Raw genomic sequence first — 21,750 nt, forward strand, 5'->3', positions numbered from 1 at the left:
TTCCTAATCAAAATTCTTGCCACAAAGGGCTAAAAGCATATAGATTAGAACCAGAATATATGGAAGAAAAAATATTATATTCACCACTCACTTCAACTAGTCTACATGTGTAACTTTCACTGAATGATTGTGAACTGGAATCCTGCAATGAGCATGATCATGTACTCACAGTTCTGTCCTTTTCTCTCACCAGACACTTTTTGAAGTTTGAAATGATCCATCTGCTCTAACATAACATCCACAACTCACACTGTAACACATTGTGGTTAACATCTAGTGCCATTTTCTTTAAAAGTAACTAGCTTATCAACATAATGAATTTGTGATGCAAAAAAAAAACATCCTTTTTGCTATAAATGGGTCATATACAGTTGCTATAAATAGTAAATAAGGAAAGTAATCTTTACACTATTCTTATTCACCAGTCTTCTTTTTAAGAATCTTCCCAAAATTATATGAGCAGCACAAAGCAATAATAATAAAACTGACAAAAACAAATTTTTATTGCTCTATATTTATTTTATTTTTTAAGATACCCTAAAACCTTAATGCTTATCCATTCAAGCGTAAAATGTAATTTAGTGAAAAAAGCGTAATGTGTATACCAAATGTATAATGATTGCCATGCTTGCAAACTGCAGATTATTGAAACTTGAATAGAGGCAAATAATATAATATTTTTTTTGTGCTCACATCGTACAGATTCTTAACCATCAAATTTGTATTTGGCTTATTTTCTATTTTAATTTTCAATGTTGGGTACAACGATGTTCAAAATTCTCTGACACCATGTCCCATTTCCAGGGTATCAAACAACTGACTTTCAAATACTTTCTTCTCATTTAAATATATTATTTATAAATCTCTAAAATAATCATTTTAAATCCATCACTAAGCATGCTGTACTGGCTGCAATAACTATGTTATCATTTCCATCGTTGATAATTCTTTCTCTCTCTCTATCAGGAAATATGGTCAACTGGATATGTAGATGTAAATGGATTGTACCCCTGCTCTCTAACAACTCTCAGTGAACAGATAAGTTTCTCTGAAGGTGGAAATTCATTCCAATTGCACCAGATCCATCCTGAAATGTAAAATACAGATCTGCATATCTCAATGTATAACTTATTCAGTTAGTAATACTTTTCCATATTCATTTGATAATAATTCTTTTTCTTTAACTGACCTAATTAATAACAAAATTACAAAGAAGGATGTATGTTTTTCATGTATCCAGCAAATGATCATATTTAAAAATAAATTCCTTCTTTGTTTTTATAATTACAGAAAGATACATGCTGAGAAAGCAATGAGACTGGGCTGCATGATATATGAATAATGTGTATTACAGCCCAATAGTTGTTGAGATTACTTCAACACTTCATCTAAATATCCCTATAATGATACAGAATGAAACAGATATCACAACTCAGCTTCTTAACAAATCATTCATGAAACAGACCTGACAAAAAGCCCTGATCTGCTGACTAACTATCAATTCACACAAAACAGCCCCAACTCTGCTGATTTACTATCCATTCACATTAACAGACTCAAAGCCCTGATCTGCTGACTTACTGTCAATTCACATGAACATACAAGACTAAAGGCCCTGATCTGCTGACTTCCTGTCAATTCACATGAAATAGACCCAACTCAAAGCCATGATCTGCTGATGTACTGTCAATTCACATGAACAGACCAGACTAAAAGCCCTGATCTGCTGACTTACTGTCAATTCACATGAAATAGACCCAACTCAAAGCCCTGATCTGCTAACGTACTGTCAATTTTAATGAAAAGACTAAACACAAAGTCCTGATCTGCTGGCTTACTGTCAATTCACATGAAATAGACCCAACTCAAAGCCCTGATCTGCTGACGTACTGTCAGTTCACCTGAACAGACCAGACTAAAAGCCCTGATCTGCTGACTTGCTATCAATTCACATGAAATAGAATAAACTCAAAGTTATGATCTGCTAATGTACTGTCAATTCACATGAACAGACCAGACTCAAAGCCCTGATCTGCTATCAATTCACATGAAACAGACCCAACTCAAAGCCATGATCTGCTGATTTACTATCCATTCACATTAACAGACTCAAAGCCCTGATCTGCTGACTTACTGTCAATTCACATGAACATACAAGACTCAAAGCCCTGATCTGCTGATGTACTATCAATTCACATGAACAGACCAGACTAAAAGCCCTGATCTGCTGACTTGCTATCAATTCACATGAAATAGACTAAACTCAAAGCTATGATCTGCTAATGTACTGTCAATTCGCATGAACAGACCAGACTCAAAGCCCTGATCTGCTGACTTACATTCAATTCACATGAACAGACCAGACTCAAAGCCCTAATCAGCTGACTTACGTTCAATTCACATGAAACAGACCTGACTCAAAGCCCTGATCTGCTGACTTACTATCAATTCACATGAAACAGACCAGACTTAAAGCCCTGATCTACCCACTTACTGTCAATTCACATGAACAGACCAGACTCAAAGCCCTGATCTGCTGACTTACTATCAATTCAGATGAAACAGACCAGACTAAAATCCCTGATCTGCTGACTTACTATCACTTCAAATGACACAAACCCAACTCAAAGCCCTGATCTGCTGACTTACTGTCAGTTCACATTAAACTGACCCAACTCAAAGCCCTGATCTGTTGAAGTACTGTCAATTCACATGAACAGACCAGACTAAAAGCCCTGATCTGCTGACTTGCTATCAATTCACATGAAATAGACTAAACTCAAAGCTATGATCTGCTGAGTTTTTGTCAATTCACATGAATTAGACCCAACCCAAAGCCCTGATCTGCTAATGTATTGTCAATTCACATGAACAGACCAGACTAAAAGCCCTTATCTGCTGACTTCCTGTCAATTCACATGAAATAGAATAAACTCAAAGCTATGATCTGCTAATGTACTGTCAATTCACATGAACAGACCAGACTCAAAGCCCTGATCTGCTATCAATTCACATGAAACAGACCCAACTCAAAGCCATGATCTGCTGATTTACTATCCATTCACATTAACAGACTCAAAGCCCTGATCTGCTGACTTACTGTCAATTCACATGAACATACAAGACTCAAAGCCCTGATCTGCTGATGTACTATCAATTCACATGAACAGACCAGACTAAAAGCCCTGATCTGCTGACTTGCTATCAATTCACATGAAATAGAATAAACTCAAAGCCCTGATCTGCTGACTTGCTATCAATTCACATGAAATAGAATAAACTCAAAGCTATGATCTGCTAATGTACTGTCAATTCGCATGAACAGACCAGACTCAAAGCCCTGATCTGCTGACTTAACGTCAATTCACATGAAACAGACCAGACTTAAAGCCCTGATCTACCCACTTACTGTCAATTCACATGAACAGACCAGACTCAAAGCCCTGATCTGCTGACTTACTATCAATTCAGATGAAACAGACCAGACTAAAATCCCTGATCTGCTGACTTACTATCACTTCAAATGACACAAACCCAACTCAAAGCCCTGATCTGCTGACTTACTGTCAGTTCACATTAAACTGACCCAACTCAAAGCCCTGATCTACTGACTTACTGTCAATTCACATGAACAGACCAGACTAAAAGCCCTGATCTGCTGACTTGCTATCAATTCACATGAAACAAACCAGACTCAAAGCCCTGATCTGCTGAGTTTTTGTCAATTCACATGAATTAGACCCAACCCAAAGCCCTGATCTGCTAATGTATTGTCAATTCACGTGAACAGACCAGACTAAAAGCCCTTATCTGCTGACTTCCTGTCAATTCACATGAAATAGACCCAACTCAAAGCCCTGATCTGCTAATGTACTGTCAATTCACATGAACAGACCAGACTCAAAGCACTGACCTGCTGACTTAATGTCAATTCACATGAACAGACCAGACTCAAAGCCCTGATCTGCTAACTTGCTGTCCATTCACATGAAATAGACTAAACTCAAAGCCCTGATCTGCTAATGTACTGTCAATTCACATGAAATAGACCCAACTCAAAGCCCTGATCTGCTGACTTACTATCAATTCACATGAACAGACCAGACTCAAAGCACTGACCTGCTGACTTAATGTCAATTCACATGAAACAGACCAAAATCAAAATCCTGATGTTTACAAAACATATATACTAATTTCACTTGATCCAAGACACAACTGAATCATAGAAAGTTTAGAATGTGAACTTTAAGTTTAATCAACATCTTGTTTACCATTTATAATTATGATAAAAATCAGAAAACCAAAACATTACATTAGTCAGGTAGGCCAAAATTCTACCCTCAATTATGCACAAAAGTCAAGCACAAAATAAAAGTTAAATATACATAACAACCACATATTGTAGTCAAAAGAGATAAAAATGTCTTATGAAGACTTTGTAGCAATTCGCAGCTTAATATAATTATTTCAGATTACACTTCTCCCTTGAGCACACAACAAGGTAAAAAAACATTGACTGAGGTATAAGTAAGGGAGCAAATTAAGGAGGCACCACTGAACAATTAAGACAGATATGCTGAACAGCTGAACAGTGACAATGGGAAGATAGTTGTTGAGTTTAATACTCATTTCATAAACACCTTGGGAATAAATGTAAAATAACATGCTTTGTCCAATGAGGTTGTCCACATTCTGTCTAAATTACCTTTGTTTCAAGATAACCATCATTAAAACTTTATTCCAAGAGATTTAACCTACATCACTTGCACAAACTGTATGCATTATGCCATTTGCTATTTGCAATTGAATGTGGATATATAATATGCAAGTGTTGTTGTGGATATATGCAAGTGTTACTGTGGATATATGCAAGTGTTATTCTAGATATATGCAGGTGTTATTGTGGATATATGCAAGTGTTATTGTGGATATATGCAAGTGTTATTGTTGATTCATAACAAAATGATTTCCCTTTTTTCCAAAAGTACAGCCAATTAATTCAAGAAACAACAACTGTCAATGTCAAAACTCTTTTTTTTTTCATTGTTCTGTTAGTATAACATTAATGCTGCAATTTTATTGTAAGTAATAGTGAAACCTTTGCCCATCCCTGAGCAAACTCATGGGTGCCAATTCTGAATTTTTTTAATTTCACCACAAACTTTAAAACTCACTTCTCCACAATGAACACTAACTGTAAACAAATCTCTACAAGCAACTGCTTGGAACAAACCATAAAACGTCCAAACAGTGAACATTTTTTACTTACCCAACAGAGGCCCTGAATGGTATTTGGTCTAAGGCACTTGCTTTACAGATTAATAACATCTCACTTCTATCCATGTGGGTTCAATTCCCAGACTCTGGATGATTTAATGGTGGGAATCAATCCAGTACCTTTCCGATCACATGTCCAATGCTTTAACCATTGAGCTACCATGGTTCCATGATTTTTCTATGATGTATGCTGATCAAACATTCAAGTAGCCTGTGCAAAAAGTTTTGGGACAACTTACACTGGGCAACAAATTTTTACAAAAGTCATGTTACTGAAATAAAATTAGTCAATTCTTATCAATTTTTATGTGCTGAACACGAATATGACAGTCAAATTGCAAAATTGGCTCTAGTTTTTTTTGTAATCTGCAAGAAATTAATGTTTACATAACGAAATGCATTCCAATAGTAAAAAGTCAACTGTAATAGCCTACCTATAAAAAATCAAGTCATTGACTACATCTTAGATTTCTTCGCCTGTCTCTTGTACAGCTGTTCGGGAGCATCTCTGAGGAGTGTCCAGCAGTAGTCAGCCAGCATTGTAGTGGACCATTTTCCCTGGTATCTTTGTTCCATTGTTGCGATATCTTGATGAAAACGTTCGCCGTGTTCATCACTAACAATACCACAGTTGCTAGGAAAGAAATCCAAATGGGAATGAAGGAAGTGAATCTTTAGAGACATATTGCAGCCAAGTTTCTTATACTTCATCAACATGTCTTCTACTAGTTCCTTATAGTTTTCTGCCCTAACATTTCCCAGGAAGTTTGTAGAAACTAGGCGAAAAGCATTCCATGCTTGTTTTGCGTCACCTTCCAGCAAGTTGTTGAACCGGTCATCTTTGAAAAGCTCTCGAATCTGAGGACCCACAAAAACTCCCTCTTTAATCTTTGCTTCGCTGAGTCGAGGGAATTTTTCATGCAGGTATCGGAATGCTGGCAAAGTCCGGTCAATGGCTTTCACGAAGTTCTTCATCAAACCTAGTTTGATGTGAAGGGGTGGTAGCAAGATTTTCTGAGCCTCAACCAGAGCTGGGTGTTGGATATTCTTCTCTCCAATGGCTACATTCTGCCTGTGAGTCCATTCCTTCCTCATGTAGTGCATTTCCCTTGCTCGGCTATCCCACTCGCATAAGAAACACATGTATTTTGTATATCCTTGCTGCAGTCCCATTAAAAGGGCAACTACCTTCAAATCACCACAGAGGTGCCAGCTGTACTTGTTATACTCAATGGAATTCAGTAGCTGCCTTAAGTTATCGTATGTCTCTTTCATGTGGACAGCATACGCTACTGGAATAGATGGAAGAATGTTTCCATTGTGCAAAAGCACAGCCTTGAGACTCAGTTTCGAAGAGTCCACAAATAGTCTCCATTCTTGTGGGTCATGAGTGATTTTTAAAGCATTCATGAGGCCCTCAATATCGGAACAGAATATCAGATTGCTTTCCTTTCTGAAGAAAGGCTCCAATTGCTGGTGGCGCTTTCGATATGCAGTAATTGTGACATCTTCTTCTAGAAGATTCCATTGTTGGAGTCTTGATCCTAGCAATTCTGCCTTGTTCTTTGATAAGTCCAAATCACGAATCAGGTCATTTAGTTCTTCCTGTGTTATTCTGTGTGGGGTTGATGATGCACCACAGTGAAAATCTGGATCACTGCATGCTGATGGACCAGGAGAAGAACAGGTCGACTCACCTTTGTCTTCGTCAGATGAATCAAGAGAATATTCTGCTGGAGGTTCTGGAATAGGAAGTCCCTCACCATGTGGAACTGGTCTCAATGCAGACGGAATGTTTGGGTAGACTATTCTCGACTTCTTTCGCTTCGTTATTCCGCCGGAAAGAGGAGGAACCAAGCAGAAGTAACAGTCATTTAGGTGGTTGCTTGGCTCTCTCCACACCATTGGGACTGCAAACGGCATTGATGACCTTTTGCAATTCAACCACTGTGAAAGCTGTGTTGTACATGTAGCACAGCATATATGCGGAGCCCAAGGCTTGTCTTGGTCACCAACCTTGCATCCGAAGTAAAGATGATATGCCTTCTTCACTTGAGAATTGATACTTTTCTTCTGGTTGGCAAATGTCACTTCCCCACAAATATAGCAAAAATTGTCCGCGGTATTAACACACTTTCGAGGCATTACTGTTCTTTATTGTACGTAAATGGATAAAATAATAAGTTTTATGTAACAGTAGCTTGAACTGTCTCGCACAACGTCTAAAATATTTTAAATGCTGAACCTATCTGATTGGGCTTTATATAGTACACTGCTTACGTCAGCTTCAGCAGCCGCCTGGCATTAGTATAATAGGCCTACACATGTATAGTACACTGCTGACGTCAACTTACTTCAGCAGCCGCATGGCATTAGTATTGCACTGCATCAGAAAATGATGCAATCAACTGTGGATGATGTGAGCATGATGGTATTATGCAATGTTACATCATTATTCCGGATGTTGCTGCAGCCCTACTGGAGAAATTTACACAGTGAAACATAGAAAATGAGGTATATGAATATCTTCAAAACGAGAGCCAATACAAATTTTTCACGGTTATATTCGTGTTCGGCACACCAAAATACTACAGATTAGGGCCTTTTCAAGTCAGTAATGATTTCACTGTTGACCAGTGTTATCAAAGTATTATTATAGTAACATGTAAGTAGTTGGTACAATGAACTGGTCCTTGCAAACAAAATAAGCATAATTACCCTCACATTTGTCTGGTTCCATGTTGACTGGTTCCTTGCTGACCTCTGTGTCAACCTCACCCTGTACAAACAAAATGACGCAGTGGAAGTTATCTTCTTCCATGACTGCATTCACCACTGTGGCATAATGAACACATCTCAACTGTAATCCAGTCTCCTCCATGGCCTCCCTTTTACCACATGCTTCCCATGACTCCCTGATTATGATTAATAGAAAATCATATTTTAGCGTCAATAAATTCTTACTAGACTAAAATGAAGTACATCTGCCACATAAAATTAAAATTATGAACTAATGATCAAGTAAATGCATCCAAGCAATCTTGAATTAATCTTTTTGCACTGAAATGTATTTTTACAAATTTAGCTTCCTTGCAAATTTGTAAAATGTTCATGCTTTTTAAAATTAATTGATTTACAGTAGTCAACTCTATATATATATATATATATATATATATATATATATATATATATATATATATATATATATTGTTATTTAGTTAGTTCTGCTGTTTACAGAGTTAATGCTTTCTGATGTTAATGCCTGGATGACGTTTTGTATTTATATTAATGAAATATCACTGTATCCCAAAATTCTTCAACATTCTCACAGAGCAGTTCATATCAGAAGATTTTATACAGCAAGATCACTGCTGTCTCTTTTCAGGGAGATGCAATCTGCTCATGGCTTTTACTGGACTACTGTTTCTGAACATATGCTGTTCACCTCTGGCTAGGGGTACATTCACTCTCTTCTTGGGGTCTTCCTCCCAAGATCAATACTTATGAGGTAATGACAGCATTGGAATGATTGTCAAAGACCCTTCTGCCTTATGCTGAGTCATCTGGATTCATAATCTTCCTGCCCCACAAGAACAGTATTTCTATCTGAATAAAATGATCCGATACCCTCCTGAGATCGAGGAGATAAAACCACAAATGACAAAATTATCTGAATCCAAAACATTGCTTGTTTTAAAGGTATATCTTTGTTTTATCCTTTTTTATTATGTGAAAAACATTCCACAATAATGCAATTTGAATAAAAGTGACTTTACCTTAAGCAAATACTGGTTACTAGAAACACACATATACACAAGTATTTTGCCAAGGATATACAAGTCGAGGCTGATATGACCACCTTGGCATGCTATGTATGACATAGATTATTCGGTGATTAAAAATAATTCTTACCAGACCTTTTTCTTGTATAAAAGTGGTCCTTTTTTCAGCTGAGTATGGATCAGGACAAGCTGCCATTTATTTGATAAAAATAATTATGCACAGATTCATGTTGCCCGATAGAAAGGAATGACCTAGGGAATTAACTGACAGATGTATCCCACATCATGGTTGACTGAAGAAAAGTTTTTCTTGTTATTCCAAATGAAGAAGACATTTTTTAAGCCACATGGAATCCATTCAATGAAGAACAATTACTCCAATATTCCCATGTCAAGAAAATTACCCTGATCTAATCTGCCTTCTGCTGGATGTTTGTATGATGCATTTCAGCCTTTCACCTCATTTTGTGTGTAAGTTTCATCTTTGTTTACTTTAAAAGACACGAGTATGTGATCTACACACTGAAGATATGTAAATACACATTCTGGCATCTCACAATCATAATCTCACTCTTATAATTTAAGTCCTGACTGATTCACCATTTGTCATACCTGGCCAATCAAGTAAAATCAAGTAGGCCCAAGCGACATAATTTCATGAATTGTTATATAAATTGGTAAAAAGTAAATAATTCCTATCAAAATTGTTTAAATCAATGATGTTTTTGCTTTTATTATTATTAATCAGGATGTACACTATACGTATGATAAATTTTAATTCATATTTTAGGAAGTAAATTTATTATTGTTTGAAAATAACGACATAAAAAATGTCATATACACTCCAATGTATGAGCACGGCAAATTCTAGGTGATTAATTTAATAAAACTTGTGAATCAAATACATCCTTATTGATATGATACTTTAAGATTTTATAACTAAATATCACCGAATAATCGATGGTGTACATAGTATGCCAAGGTGGTCATATCAGCATACGACTTGTATATGCTCGGCAAAATAGCTTTTTAAAAAAATTACTTTGCGCCGATTCGATCGATATGTGTTTATTCTTTGTTTTAATTTTATCAAATTCAGCGTTTTATTTATAATTTATCAACCATTTCAATGAAAGGAGTCATATTCGCAGCAGTAAAGTCATATCCACGGATATGACTCGTATACATAATTTAGCTATACTGTACCGTATTTCGGCGTTTCTAGTTACCCAGCGAATATTACATATTTTTTATAAATTATACAAATTTACGTGGTATGCAAGGTATGGTTTGAAAATTTCAAGGTTTGAAGGGCTTCTAAGTATTCCAGGTCAATATACTTTTGGACACTGAAGGTAGGGTACGATTCATAATGGAATCATGGAATGGCAGCTGCCTAAATAGAAGTATCAGTAATTCTGGGCCAAATACCCAAATTCCAAATGTCCCCCTGGAAGAGCATACAGCCCTGAACCCGGCGAACGATCTTTCCTCATTCCAATTAATACACAATCTGGATGATTGGGACTTGTTACGAAGACTCCAACTCCAACTCTGGGCCGCTCACGCCAAAGTGATTCTGACATGTTCAAAAGAGACACGGTCCGTTAAAAGACCCCAAAACACCCCTGAACAACCCCCAACACCCCAAGACTGTCCCAAAAACAGGCTTAACTAGCTAAAACACATGTATACAGTTAAATGAAAACAAAATAAATGCAAAAAGCTGGCTTTTCATTTGTTTGTTTGCAAAATTAGCAAATTTTATATATTGTCTAATTGTTGATTAAGATCGGAAGAGTTTTTTCCCTTACATTGGTAAACGTGCTGTAGATTAAAAGATATAACCCGCACACGTACCCGTATTAAAATTCCCCGCACACAAAACACGTTATCTTTCGTTAAATCTGGTAAGTAATTGTAAAAAATATATTTGTTGGGACTACATTTAAATATGTATTTAAGAAAAAGAAAAAAAACAATATATATATATATATATATATATATATATATATATATATATATATATATATATATATATATATATATATATATATATATATATATATATATATATAATTTAACTTTTTGCGTATTTTACAGTGTTTTCTCGAGACTAAAATGTGTAACCCTACAAAGACAAATTTAGTACTGCTGGCCCGCATAAGGATAGTGTGTTTCATTTTATGATAGATAACAAATGGGATAAAGTTGAAATTTTTGGTAATTGAGGAAAATTTCACCTTCTTTTGTTTCTTTAAAAAAAAAAGATAATAAGGGAATTAAACATGTATACAGTTAGTATACAAATTGATAATCCGTGTATTAAATATTACTCTACGCACCCAATGTTGAGGTTTGATTACTTAAATGTTCATATATATTGCAAGCGTCACGAAGCCATTATAATGACCCGCCAAACAATTAAGAGTTCTTTTGAGCTTGGGCTTGTCTGTATATTTGTTTATTTATTTTCCGCATACAATGAAATGCTTGTGTATAGTTTTCAGATTATTTTTTTAGTTATTCGTTTTGTTATCGTTCCACGCGACTGCATTTATAATTGTGTTATCGTTCCACACGAATGCATTTGTAATTTTGTTATCGTTCCACACGACAGCATTTATAGTTTTGGCTGTTTGAAGTCTAAATATATCCCTAAACAAACAGGCCAGTTTTAAATCTTATTGGTTGCAAGTGATATAAAGTTTCGTAGTAATCTATAAATTTACGAAGATCTTTTGAATTCGTTCAGTACAGTTACAAAGTTTAATAAATAATATCATATCTCACTCTATTCTCATCACCGGTCATTCCCATACGAAGCACTTCTACAAATACCTACCTCCTGGGTACGCATTCTTTTCTCACAGTGCTTACCACATATAACAGGTCTAGCGTAAGTTATGTTCCAAAGCAGCAGCAGAGGGGGCGAATCGGACATTTTGTCCAATCGTCATTTGGTTTAATTGATACCTTCTGCACTCAGCGGATCCAGCGTCGTCAGCGCCTGGTAAAAAAAAAACGACGTAGTCGTCGGGGGGGGGGGGGGGGCAAATCGAACGTCATTTAGTTTAATATACTTTCTGCACTCAGCGATCCAGCGTTGTCAGCGTCCGGTAAAAAAGCGCGACGACCGCGTCGATGTCATCGCCCCCTCTGCTGCTAAGGGGCTATTTACAATGAAAATCCTTATGATCTTACAAACAGAGTGATCACTAACTCCTCCTCTTGTAAATCAATTAGGTTATTTGACTGATCGGTAAGTCTGAAATTAATTCTCGTTAAAAACCGATTATGGCATCGCATATAGACCGGATTAATCGGACTCTCAATAATTAAAAATCCCGGAGGGGCTGTTGGTGAAAATGAATAAAGGATATACCCCTGTTGAGCCTGATTTGATTGCTTGGTATCCACCTGGTAACTCCCTTCGATAACATCACACACTAGATTGATTGCTATCACCGATGCAATATTTACGTTGTATGGAGCAATATGCCTACCACCCTCTCCGTTATCGTGTCTGAGGATAGTTGATGGGCCGAGAAAATCATTAAGAGATTTTCTTAGTTCTGGCGCGTTGTATCCTGGAAGCTTGAAATCGGGTAAATCGGCTTCTGTGATATTATACTCGGTTAGGAATTTTTGTTTATTATCATCGCTGTTAGCAGATATTGTTTTAACGATTCGTTCATTGATATATTCCATGTCTGATATAAGTTGATTTAACACCTCAACGTGTTTTCGTGCTTTTGTTTTCCGTAGCTGTTCTAGTTGTGATTGGTAAATATAATTAATCTCGGTAAAAGCACCAGCGATATCATTTAAATTAACTGTGACCGTGGCGGACGATTCAGGAGTTTCCTTATACGGAAAATACCATTGCATGGTATTCCTGTTTTGAAATATAAACCTGCTGGGTAATAACGTGTTTTTTATAATAGACAAATCATCTCGATACCCTGGATAAATCTCATGATACGATTGCGCATTCGTGTGCAAGTCCGCGGCGATTTCATGAGGTGGATTCTCAGGCCATCCTAGTATGGTTCTTATTGAACTGTTATAAATATCAACCATATACCCCGGTGTGCTTATTTCAATCGTCGACGATAACGTCGGTTCATGAACCGTAATAGCGATTTTTGATTCTTTTCCTGTGATTGATTTTATCCTGCGTTGAAATTCTTTATTGATTTGTTCTATTTGGTATGACCCAGTTGGTATTGTAACCTCCTTCCAGTCTGGGGTCCCATCGGGTTTATTTGTCCATGCAAAAACCAGCGAGTTATTAGGTTGTTGTCCGTTAAATGCATCCGCTCGGATATTAGGCCAACTGTGATATACTCGCAATTTTGTCAGCGCTATTTCCTTTACTGGAACCGATGATGGGAAGTTCACACTGAATTCGGGTTTCGTTGACGTTATCGATATCATACTTGTTTGTACCGGAGTGGTGTTCTCCGCGATCCGTTGAAGTAATTGAAACCCTTCGGGGTTCAGCGACATTATTATTATTCGCTGTTTTTAGTGTTCAATTTCAACACCGAATATTAACAACTTGCTTGTTTTCAGGAGAATGTTTTAAGCCCATTGAAGTGGTTTCAGCGACGTGGTTTCCAGCTTCCAGTTGAAAATCCTCGATTTTTGACATCGCGGAGTCATACAACTGGACCATCGTGGAGAATTCAACATCGGATATGAACGAATTATCAATCGACAACGAGATCAACCCGGATAATTTCGAGTACGCGTCGGATACTATTTGATGTTTTACTGTATACTCGTTGAGTTTTTTCTGAGAACACGATGATATCTTTTTAGTGATTGCGTTGGCAACTCCAGCAATTGTTGTCGCCGCGGAGATAGCGATTGGAACAGCGATCGGGGCCATCATGGTCACCGTAGATAAAATGACACCGGTACCAGCTACTATACCGGACACCGAGTATACGGCCACGTCGATGGTGGTTATTTTTCGACGGTATTTTTTTATTTTTACACGGTATTGTTCGGAAAGCGTTTTCAAGTTCGCGGAAAATTCTTTTACGGTATCGAATCGATATTGATGTGACGTCGGTGATACCTCTGATTCAATTACCTTGGTGGTCATTTTTATTTTAAAAGAACTAGTGTTTTCAATTACTTACTTAGATCCACTACAAATTCCACATACCATGTGATGTTTGTAGTATTTAAATTTCTATCAACGGCTCTAATTATAAACCGTTCAGTTGCATCCTTGTCAATGATTGTTGATATTGTACCGTTAAACCCGGATGAACTCGACGATGATATATTAAACTGCATCATTGAAACCAGTGTCAATCGATAAATGCCCTTAACAGTTGCGGTAATATTTACTATATTCTGTGTAGGAGTCCAGGTAAATGATCCATGCCGAATTGTGTATACTGTGTTGATGGCGTTTTCATGAGGGATTTTTATTTTTTCAAATTGCTCTGTCATTTTCGGTAGTCTGTCTTTAATCGCTGTAATATCAGTTTTGATCGTTCCTATTTCCCCTGTATGCGCGTCTACATTTTTTTTGTTCGCTGCAACATTAGTTTTGATTGTTTCTATTTCCCGTGTATTCTCGGTCATACTTTTTTTGTTCGCTGCAACATCAAGTTTGATTGTCCCTATTTCATATGTATGCCCGTCTATACTTTTTTTGTTCGCTGCAACATCAGTTTTGATTATTCCTATTCCCCGCCAATACGCGTCTACATTTTTTGTGTTCGCTTCAACATCAGTTTTGATCGTTCCTATTTCCTGTATGCGCGTCTATATTATTCTTGTTCGCTGTAACCTTAGTAACGAGTATATTTATTTCCTGTGTAGACGCGTTTACACTCCTTCTGTTCGCTGCAACATCAAGTTTGATCGTTCCTATTTCCCCCCAATACGCGTCTACATTTTTTTTGTTCGCTGCAACATTAGTTTTGATCGTTTCTATTTCCTGTGTATGCGCGTCTACATTTTTTTTGTTCGCTGCAACATTAGTTTTGATCGTTTCTATTTCCTGTGTATGCGCGTCTACATTCCTTTTGTTCGCTGCAATATCAGTTTTGATCGTTCCTATTTCCTGTGTATGCGCGTCTATATTATTCATGATCGTTGCAACATCAGTGTTGATTATTTTTATTATCCGTCCATTTGCGTCTATACTAGTCCTGATTGCTGCAACATCAGTTTTGACTGTTTTTATTTCCTGTGTATGCGCGTCTACATTATTCTTGTTTGCTGCTACATCAATTTTGATTGTTTTTATTTCCTGTCCATACGCAGTGATATCATTTATAGTTGTTGTAATTTCATCCAGCTTGGTATTTTTTTTACCAAAGAATTTATCAAAGTTGTCATCGATCCTGTTAACATTTTTTCGTAACGTGTAAAATTGGCCCGACAGCGTTGTAAACTCCAAAATAGTATTTTTTATCCCTGCAAGATTCGGTTCGGTCACCGTCGGGGTCCCAAAAAAACTAGCGTTAGTGAGTTGTATATCGGTGACAGACTTTTCCACCTCGGCGAATTTATTCACCTGCGCGTCAAGTTTGGTCACCGATCTATCTAACATCATAAAACCGTCTTGGATTAATGTTACCCTATCCGTTATCGTCGATATATGTTCACCCGGTTTGAGTCGTCCGTCGCTGGTATACAACGCGATAGTGTTCTCGGCGGCATCACGCTGTCGTATTAAAACGTCATCCAGCGACACATTACTGGATTTTAATTTACCCTGGCGGTCTTGAAATACAACTATTTCGCCCGGGTCAACACTTGTTAGGTTCAACGTCTCAGCGATTTCATCCTCGATTAGTTTTTTTATGTCATCGGTGGCGGGCGTTTCCGTGGATTTTTTCAGCGCCGAAACCGGTCGTCCCCAGATATCAATCATTGTTATCTAATGTAATTGTCTCTAAATTTCCCACTAGTGTATTCGTTTACAACCACATGAGGTGGTTTCCGCGATGATGAAATCGCCGCGAGTACGTTCAATACCTCACGGCCACATATCGGTGGGTCACTTAATTGTTGTGTTGGCAGCGTGGAATAAAAAACCGGGGCTGAACACGCCCGGATATACCGCATGAACTCGTTTGGCGGGGCTAACCCGTATGAATCAAAATAGACGATCGCACGCGGATCAATCGCGTATGCAACCCAATGAGTTCCCGCTCCGGAGGATTTATCGAGGTTAATTATGCCGGTTTCAACATTCCTTGGTTTTGTCGGTAATTGATCCCTCATAAAAACACCTCTGAAGTTTTTTATCGCTAACGCGTCTGCGGCATCTATTAAATCAAAATTGGATAACGGAACCATAGACTCTTGCGTTAATAAACGGTTCCCGGTAGTCTTAGACCCTTCCCCGAGTACCATGAATACGGGGTTCCCGGTAGTCTTAGACCCTTTCCGGCTACGGATCGTCCTCGTTTCTTTTTTTTATAGCCTCTCCCGGTTGCCTTCTTCAATGCCATTCCCGCCGCGGTACCAACGGCTCCTAACGCCGCCGCCTTCGCCACCGCTGGGGCCGCCGCGGCAATCAACGCTGGAATCGCAGCTAACAGCGGAAATATCCCGCCGGTCTTTTCCATGTTTTTAATCGCTGCGGCTGAGAAGGTTACTCGAATACCCTTTTTATTCCTCATTGCATCATTGAAATGTTTTATTTGACGCGCCGTCAACGATATCTTATGCTTGCCACCAGTCATCTGTGACGGCTTTAACGTTATTGTGGTTCCACATTGTTTAGCGGACTTTGATTGTAATTTCTTGACTTGACCATCGGTTAACTCTACACTGACAACACTATACGACATTTTTATTGTAAACGCGTTTGTGTTTTTAATTACATATTTTCCACTGGTGCATCAACGATTCTCATTCGTCCACCAACACCTTCCAACAGCATTGATTTATCGCTGAAAATGACAGCAACCGCTCTATAATTAACACCACCCGGGGCTATACGAGCTCGGAAGTGTATATCAACGACGGATTGTCTCGTTAAGTCAAGATGTTCCAACGAAAAATAATAAATCGGATACAGGTTTTTAAAATCAAGTTGTGATATTTGCAAACCAGTGTCGACGTTTTGATCGCGACCCATATATGACAGCAATCGATGATACACACGTGCGACATGGTTGTCACCGTAATTAAGCTGTATATCCTCGGATGGTTCCTGTTGTCCGTTTATTCTCAGTGAAACATCCCTGACTCCTAATTGATCAAATATCATATGGCTGCGTTCTTGATTACCCAATCGATCCCTATTCTGTAGCGCTATAAATATATGACGCGGGGCTGAAACGCCTTGTTTTGATGCCAAGTGCCATGTAAATGTATCAGCGACATTATCCTCTTTAGCATCAGTTGTTACCGCTAGCCAACTCAACAACGATTTTCCCCCCGTTCCATAAATGATAACAATCGTACTTCCGTGGTAACTGATGGAGTCAACACCGGCATCCACAATGCCATTTTAGTTAAAACGACTTTACCGTTAGTGACGCCAGCAGCACGCCATATTGCATTGTTATCATCGCCCCTTCGCGTTAATGCGATTGTATGCTTAGCCCCATAGATAACTTTTCTGACATTTCTACAAAATCCGAATATGTGATGGAGTGGAATCGCGCACGAAAACTGTCGGCGTTGTCCTTGCAATGTTGCTACTCGTGTTGCAAATCCTAGATTAAAATTATCGTTAGTACTTTTTATAATAGTAAAATTGTCACCTGGTCTTGCCCTGCGGTCTGGATTGGCTGCTTCAGCCTGTGGGTCAACTGCGTTATCTCTTCCCGTCGGCACGTTAATGTACTGAAGATGGTCAGCGTTATTAGTGGTATCCTTTGCGAACATCATAGATGGGCCCGCCGATCTTGTATAATCATCTGAGTATCTTGCTAGCCCAATTATCGTCTTTGCAACATCAACCTCGCGTTCTATTGATTCAATTTCTCGCCCGTCAATAAGATATCTGACACTCTCAAATAACGCCATGATACCGTTGTTGACAAAACCAACTCGAACACGACCGTCATTTGCGTATGGTGCATTATCGGCAGCATTTGTTACAAGTTCCCCTTCGATTTCGATAAACGCTTCACACGGCAAAAAGTATTTACTGGTATCTTGGACTTGAAGTTCAATTCGCGATCGTAGGTCGGCTTGTGGTGGTTGATAGGAATAAAATTGATAATCACGGACAGAATCATCCTTGCGCACTGGGGCATCCATATCAAACGCGGGATCAGCGGTTCGAGCAAACATTTTATTATTTATCATGTTGATGTTTTCAATTGCAAACTAATCTACGATTTTCAGCGTCGTCTTCGTTTCGGTTTAAGACCACTTCCAGCTATCGCGTTCATGAGCGCGTTGGTTGTTGCATCAGTGGACGACGACTCCGTCGTTGCCATCATCGGCGAAGCCATCGGCGGAGTCATCGAAGTCGCCAATGGCGAAGCCATCGACGCTAGTTTTTTTTTCACCGCCTTATTTATTACCCTGCTGACATTTGCAGGCATCACTGTTGTAGAACGCAACGGCGTTTGTTTTTTTCTTCTCACCAACGACATTAGTTTGTCCTTTGCTGCAGAAAACGCCTTTCCGGCAACATCTCCAATAGCGCTGATTCCCTTATCACGAATAACATCAATGGCTTTCATAGATAATTGTTTAGCTAACGGCGCCACTTTTGGAGCCATTCTTGTAAATAACCCCGCAATGGTGCTACCGAGACCATCTCCGTACCACGCGCGGTATACAGGCAATCGTGAGTTTACCACGTAGACGCTGACTGGTTTATCATGGTTGTAGTGTATGATCATCTTTATTATTATCATGCTAGTGTTTTCCAATTAGTAATTGATTGGTCAATCATCCACGAGTTCGTCTATGAGCGTTCGATATACATTAATGTCCATGATACCGCCTGCAAATAACCGCCTGCAAATATCAGCGGCTTCATTAATAATTTCACGAGAGTTATTTCCGGCTCGTTTTCCTCCGATTAGTACTTCCAGCCGTGATATATCACTGAGAACATTACCAGGACAAGTAACACTAGCGTTTGAAAAACCGTAGGATTTTTTACCAGAAAAGTTTCCAACAGAGTATCCTTTCCCTCTTTTTGGTTTTTTACTTTTTACTTTCTCGAGGAATGCTTTGTAATCGGTATCACCACGTGGTATTGTATCTTTATATCTACTTGCTAAATACACCATTCTTGTCCATTTTTCCACCGAATTTACATTTTTCTCGTAACCTTTTTTGATATACCCCTCTCGAAAATCCTTATCAAAGTTTACAACAATAAAATTAATTAATGTTTCCTCGCTGTCGAAGGCTCTAATTCGATCTATTGCGGACTTTGTAAGTACATTACGGGGTATATTCCCCCCTCTCTCTTCTTGTTCTTCCGGTATTTCTTCCGGTATTTCTTCCGGTATTTCTTCTTCTGGTGCTCTTGCAGTAGCGCCTAGTTCTTCTTCATCAGCCATTGTAACATAAGGTTCTTGTGGGTCCGTTATAGCAAGTGGTGGTGGTCTTCGCCGCTGGTGTGTTGTAGCGATTGCTATTTCCGCAGGAAGTGTTTCCAGAGACTTTTTTGTTTGTTCGGTCTGAGCTGCTATCTTTTCAAGCGCACCGAGGACGGGCACAGTTGCACTTTTTACCGGGGCAAAGAGTTGTTCGCTTCCAACAGCAAAATCAGTTTGTAGTTGTTGCCGCGTTTGAAGTTGTTTTCGGACCCTGTCTCGTAACGGTATGAACTTTTTAAGCGCTGCTAGCCGCTCTCTGGCTAGCCGAGTAGTAAGTGATTCACCTACCATTATTGCAAATTGCTCCGCAATTTCTAATTTCCCGCCGAGTCATCCTGTGGCAGGAATATACCCGAACACCTGTCGCGTCAGACGCAATCGTCTTACTATTTTAGTATTACAGGACTATTGTAATTAAAACGTTACCACGACCTATCGGGGGGAAAAAAAATGTATACAACGTAAAAATTCACTTCCGTACGCTACGTGAACAGGTATGCCATTAAATTGGGGCTCCACGGAGTTTTCGTCTATAATCTTTCTAATGTTTTTAATCTTACTAAAAATCTCCCGCCGTCGTTCATAGGCACGTCCAAGTTTTTTTCGTATTGATTCAACGGCAGTGAATAGCCCAATGAATGCATTTACGTCATTGAGGTACAGGTTTTCATTAATCGTATGTTGTAATCGTTTTATAAAAGAATACTCGCGGGCCAGGGTAAAACGACCCCGTTTCGATTGTTCGTTAATAATTTCATAATCGGATAATATTCTTTCGCTGTTGAGACTATCAGAAAATTCAATTCCTTGATTTTTTAATTTTGAAATCTCGGTTAATATATTATTGATGTCTTCGATATTCATATTCTTATAAACATCTTATTTCTAATATAAAAAAAATTATTTTTACAAAATGATCTCTAGGCACATAAAGGTGCTGTTAACATCTTTACTGCCTAGAGAATTATATGATTGCGATTATAACCCATTTGGCAATCTCGCTGGCGCCCTATGACGTCAGAGAGACCCAGAGGTTACTTAATTAACTTAATTAAGGACAAGCCATCAACAACACATCTTGGAACCCCTTGGGTGCCTTCGCATCCATCTGAGCCCAAGGGGACCCCGAAACATACATCTCCGGGAGGGAGGCCTAGGGTGACAAACGTCATCGTAGACCGCCCAGAAGATATGCTTGGGGGGACATCACTACATGTACTTAATTAATGATGGGACGGCACAAGACGGCACAGACATAAAACGGCGGGGCGGAACTCTACGGTCAATTCAACCAATCAAAAGCAACCCAATTAAATTAACCCGGTTGCATGATTGTGAACAAAAGACAACCACACGCCCGGGTCAAGAGCGTGGGTTAGTTTTGATTGGTTGAATTGGCTTTCGAAAGCCCCAGGCTTATAACGAGTCGGCTTATATATAAGGTGACTAATACAACCGCGTCAGTCACAAGGTGTGTTATTGTATTTCGTTAAATTACTTAAAAAACGCTATCAATAGCGTTTAAACAACACTAAATACTTCGATGAAACATAAAACAGAATGTTACAGTTGTTTGTAAAGACAATTTATTCCATCAGTTTTCTTTAAAACAGACAATTTAATAATTGTAATAGACTGTAGCGTTCACACTGTCGGTAACTTCGTCACTCGGTGATATACCATCACGAGTTATTCCCCTTTGATGTTATATATGAAAATCGAATTCTGTGCCCGGTCTTTTTGAGATCGCTGTTTTAGTTATATTCTCTGCAACATCTCGAACTGATTTACTACAAATATCGAAGTACCTACCAGCCGCATTCATTGAGTGAAATATTTTTTCTTCGTGCGTTATTGTATCAAACGATTTGACACTCTTTGCCTTTTTTGCGTGTTTCCCTGTTTTACCTTTTTTGTTATTCTGACTTTGAGTAATGGATTGCAGGTTTATAAGAGAATTATTTAGACAATCAGAATCAATGTGATCAATAACGAAACCATCCTCGATTGGCCCCTTAAACGTTTCATATACCACCCTGTGAACAAGATAGATTTTTTCCCAGCACCAAATATCAAATATCCGTGATTATTTTTCCATCCAACTGGTTTTTTTAGTCTACGATGTCTAACAA

At 38.4% G+C, this 21,750-nt stretch overlaps 1 protein-coding gene across 1 annotated transcript; it reads right to left on the minus strand.

Annotated features, from left to right (window-relative positions):
* Positions 1-496: 496 nt before the first annotated feature.
* LOC149770782 (nucleotide triphosphate diphosphatase NUDT15-like) lies at positions 497-10,854 on the minus strand. Its single transcript, XM_089949125.1, has 3 exons — positions 10,491-10,854; positions 7,996-8,192; positions 497-1,087 (listed from the first exon to the last, which is right to left on the minus strand). Exons 1-3 carry the CDS (start codon positions 10,643-10,645, stop codon positions 963-965), a joined length of 477 nt encoding a protein of 158 aa, XP_089805251.1. The 5' UTR covers positions 10,646-10,854; the 3' UTR covers positions 497-962.
* Positions 10,855-21,750: the final 10,896 nt, after the last annotated feature.

The sequence above is a fragment of the Sinohyriopsis cumingii genome, unplaced genomic scaffold (assembly GCF_028554795.1).
Source record: "Sinohyriopsis cumingii isolate HCF-2022 unplaced genomic scaffold, ASM2855479v2 utg002362l, whole genome shotgun sequence".
In the NCBI taxonomy this organism is placed as follows: Eukaryota; Metazoa; Mollusca; class Bivalvia; order Unionida; family Unionidae; genus Sinohyriopsis; species Sinohyriopsis cumingii.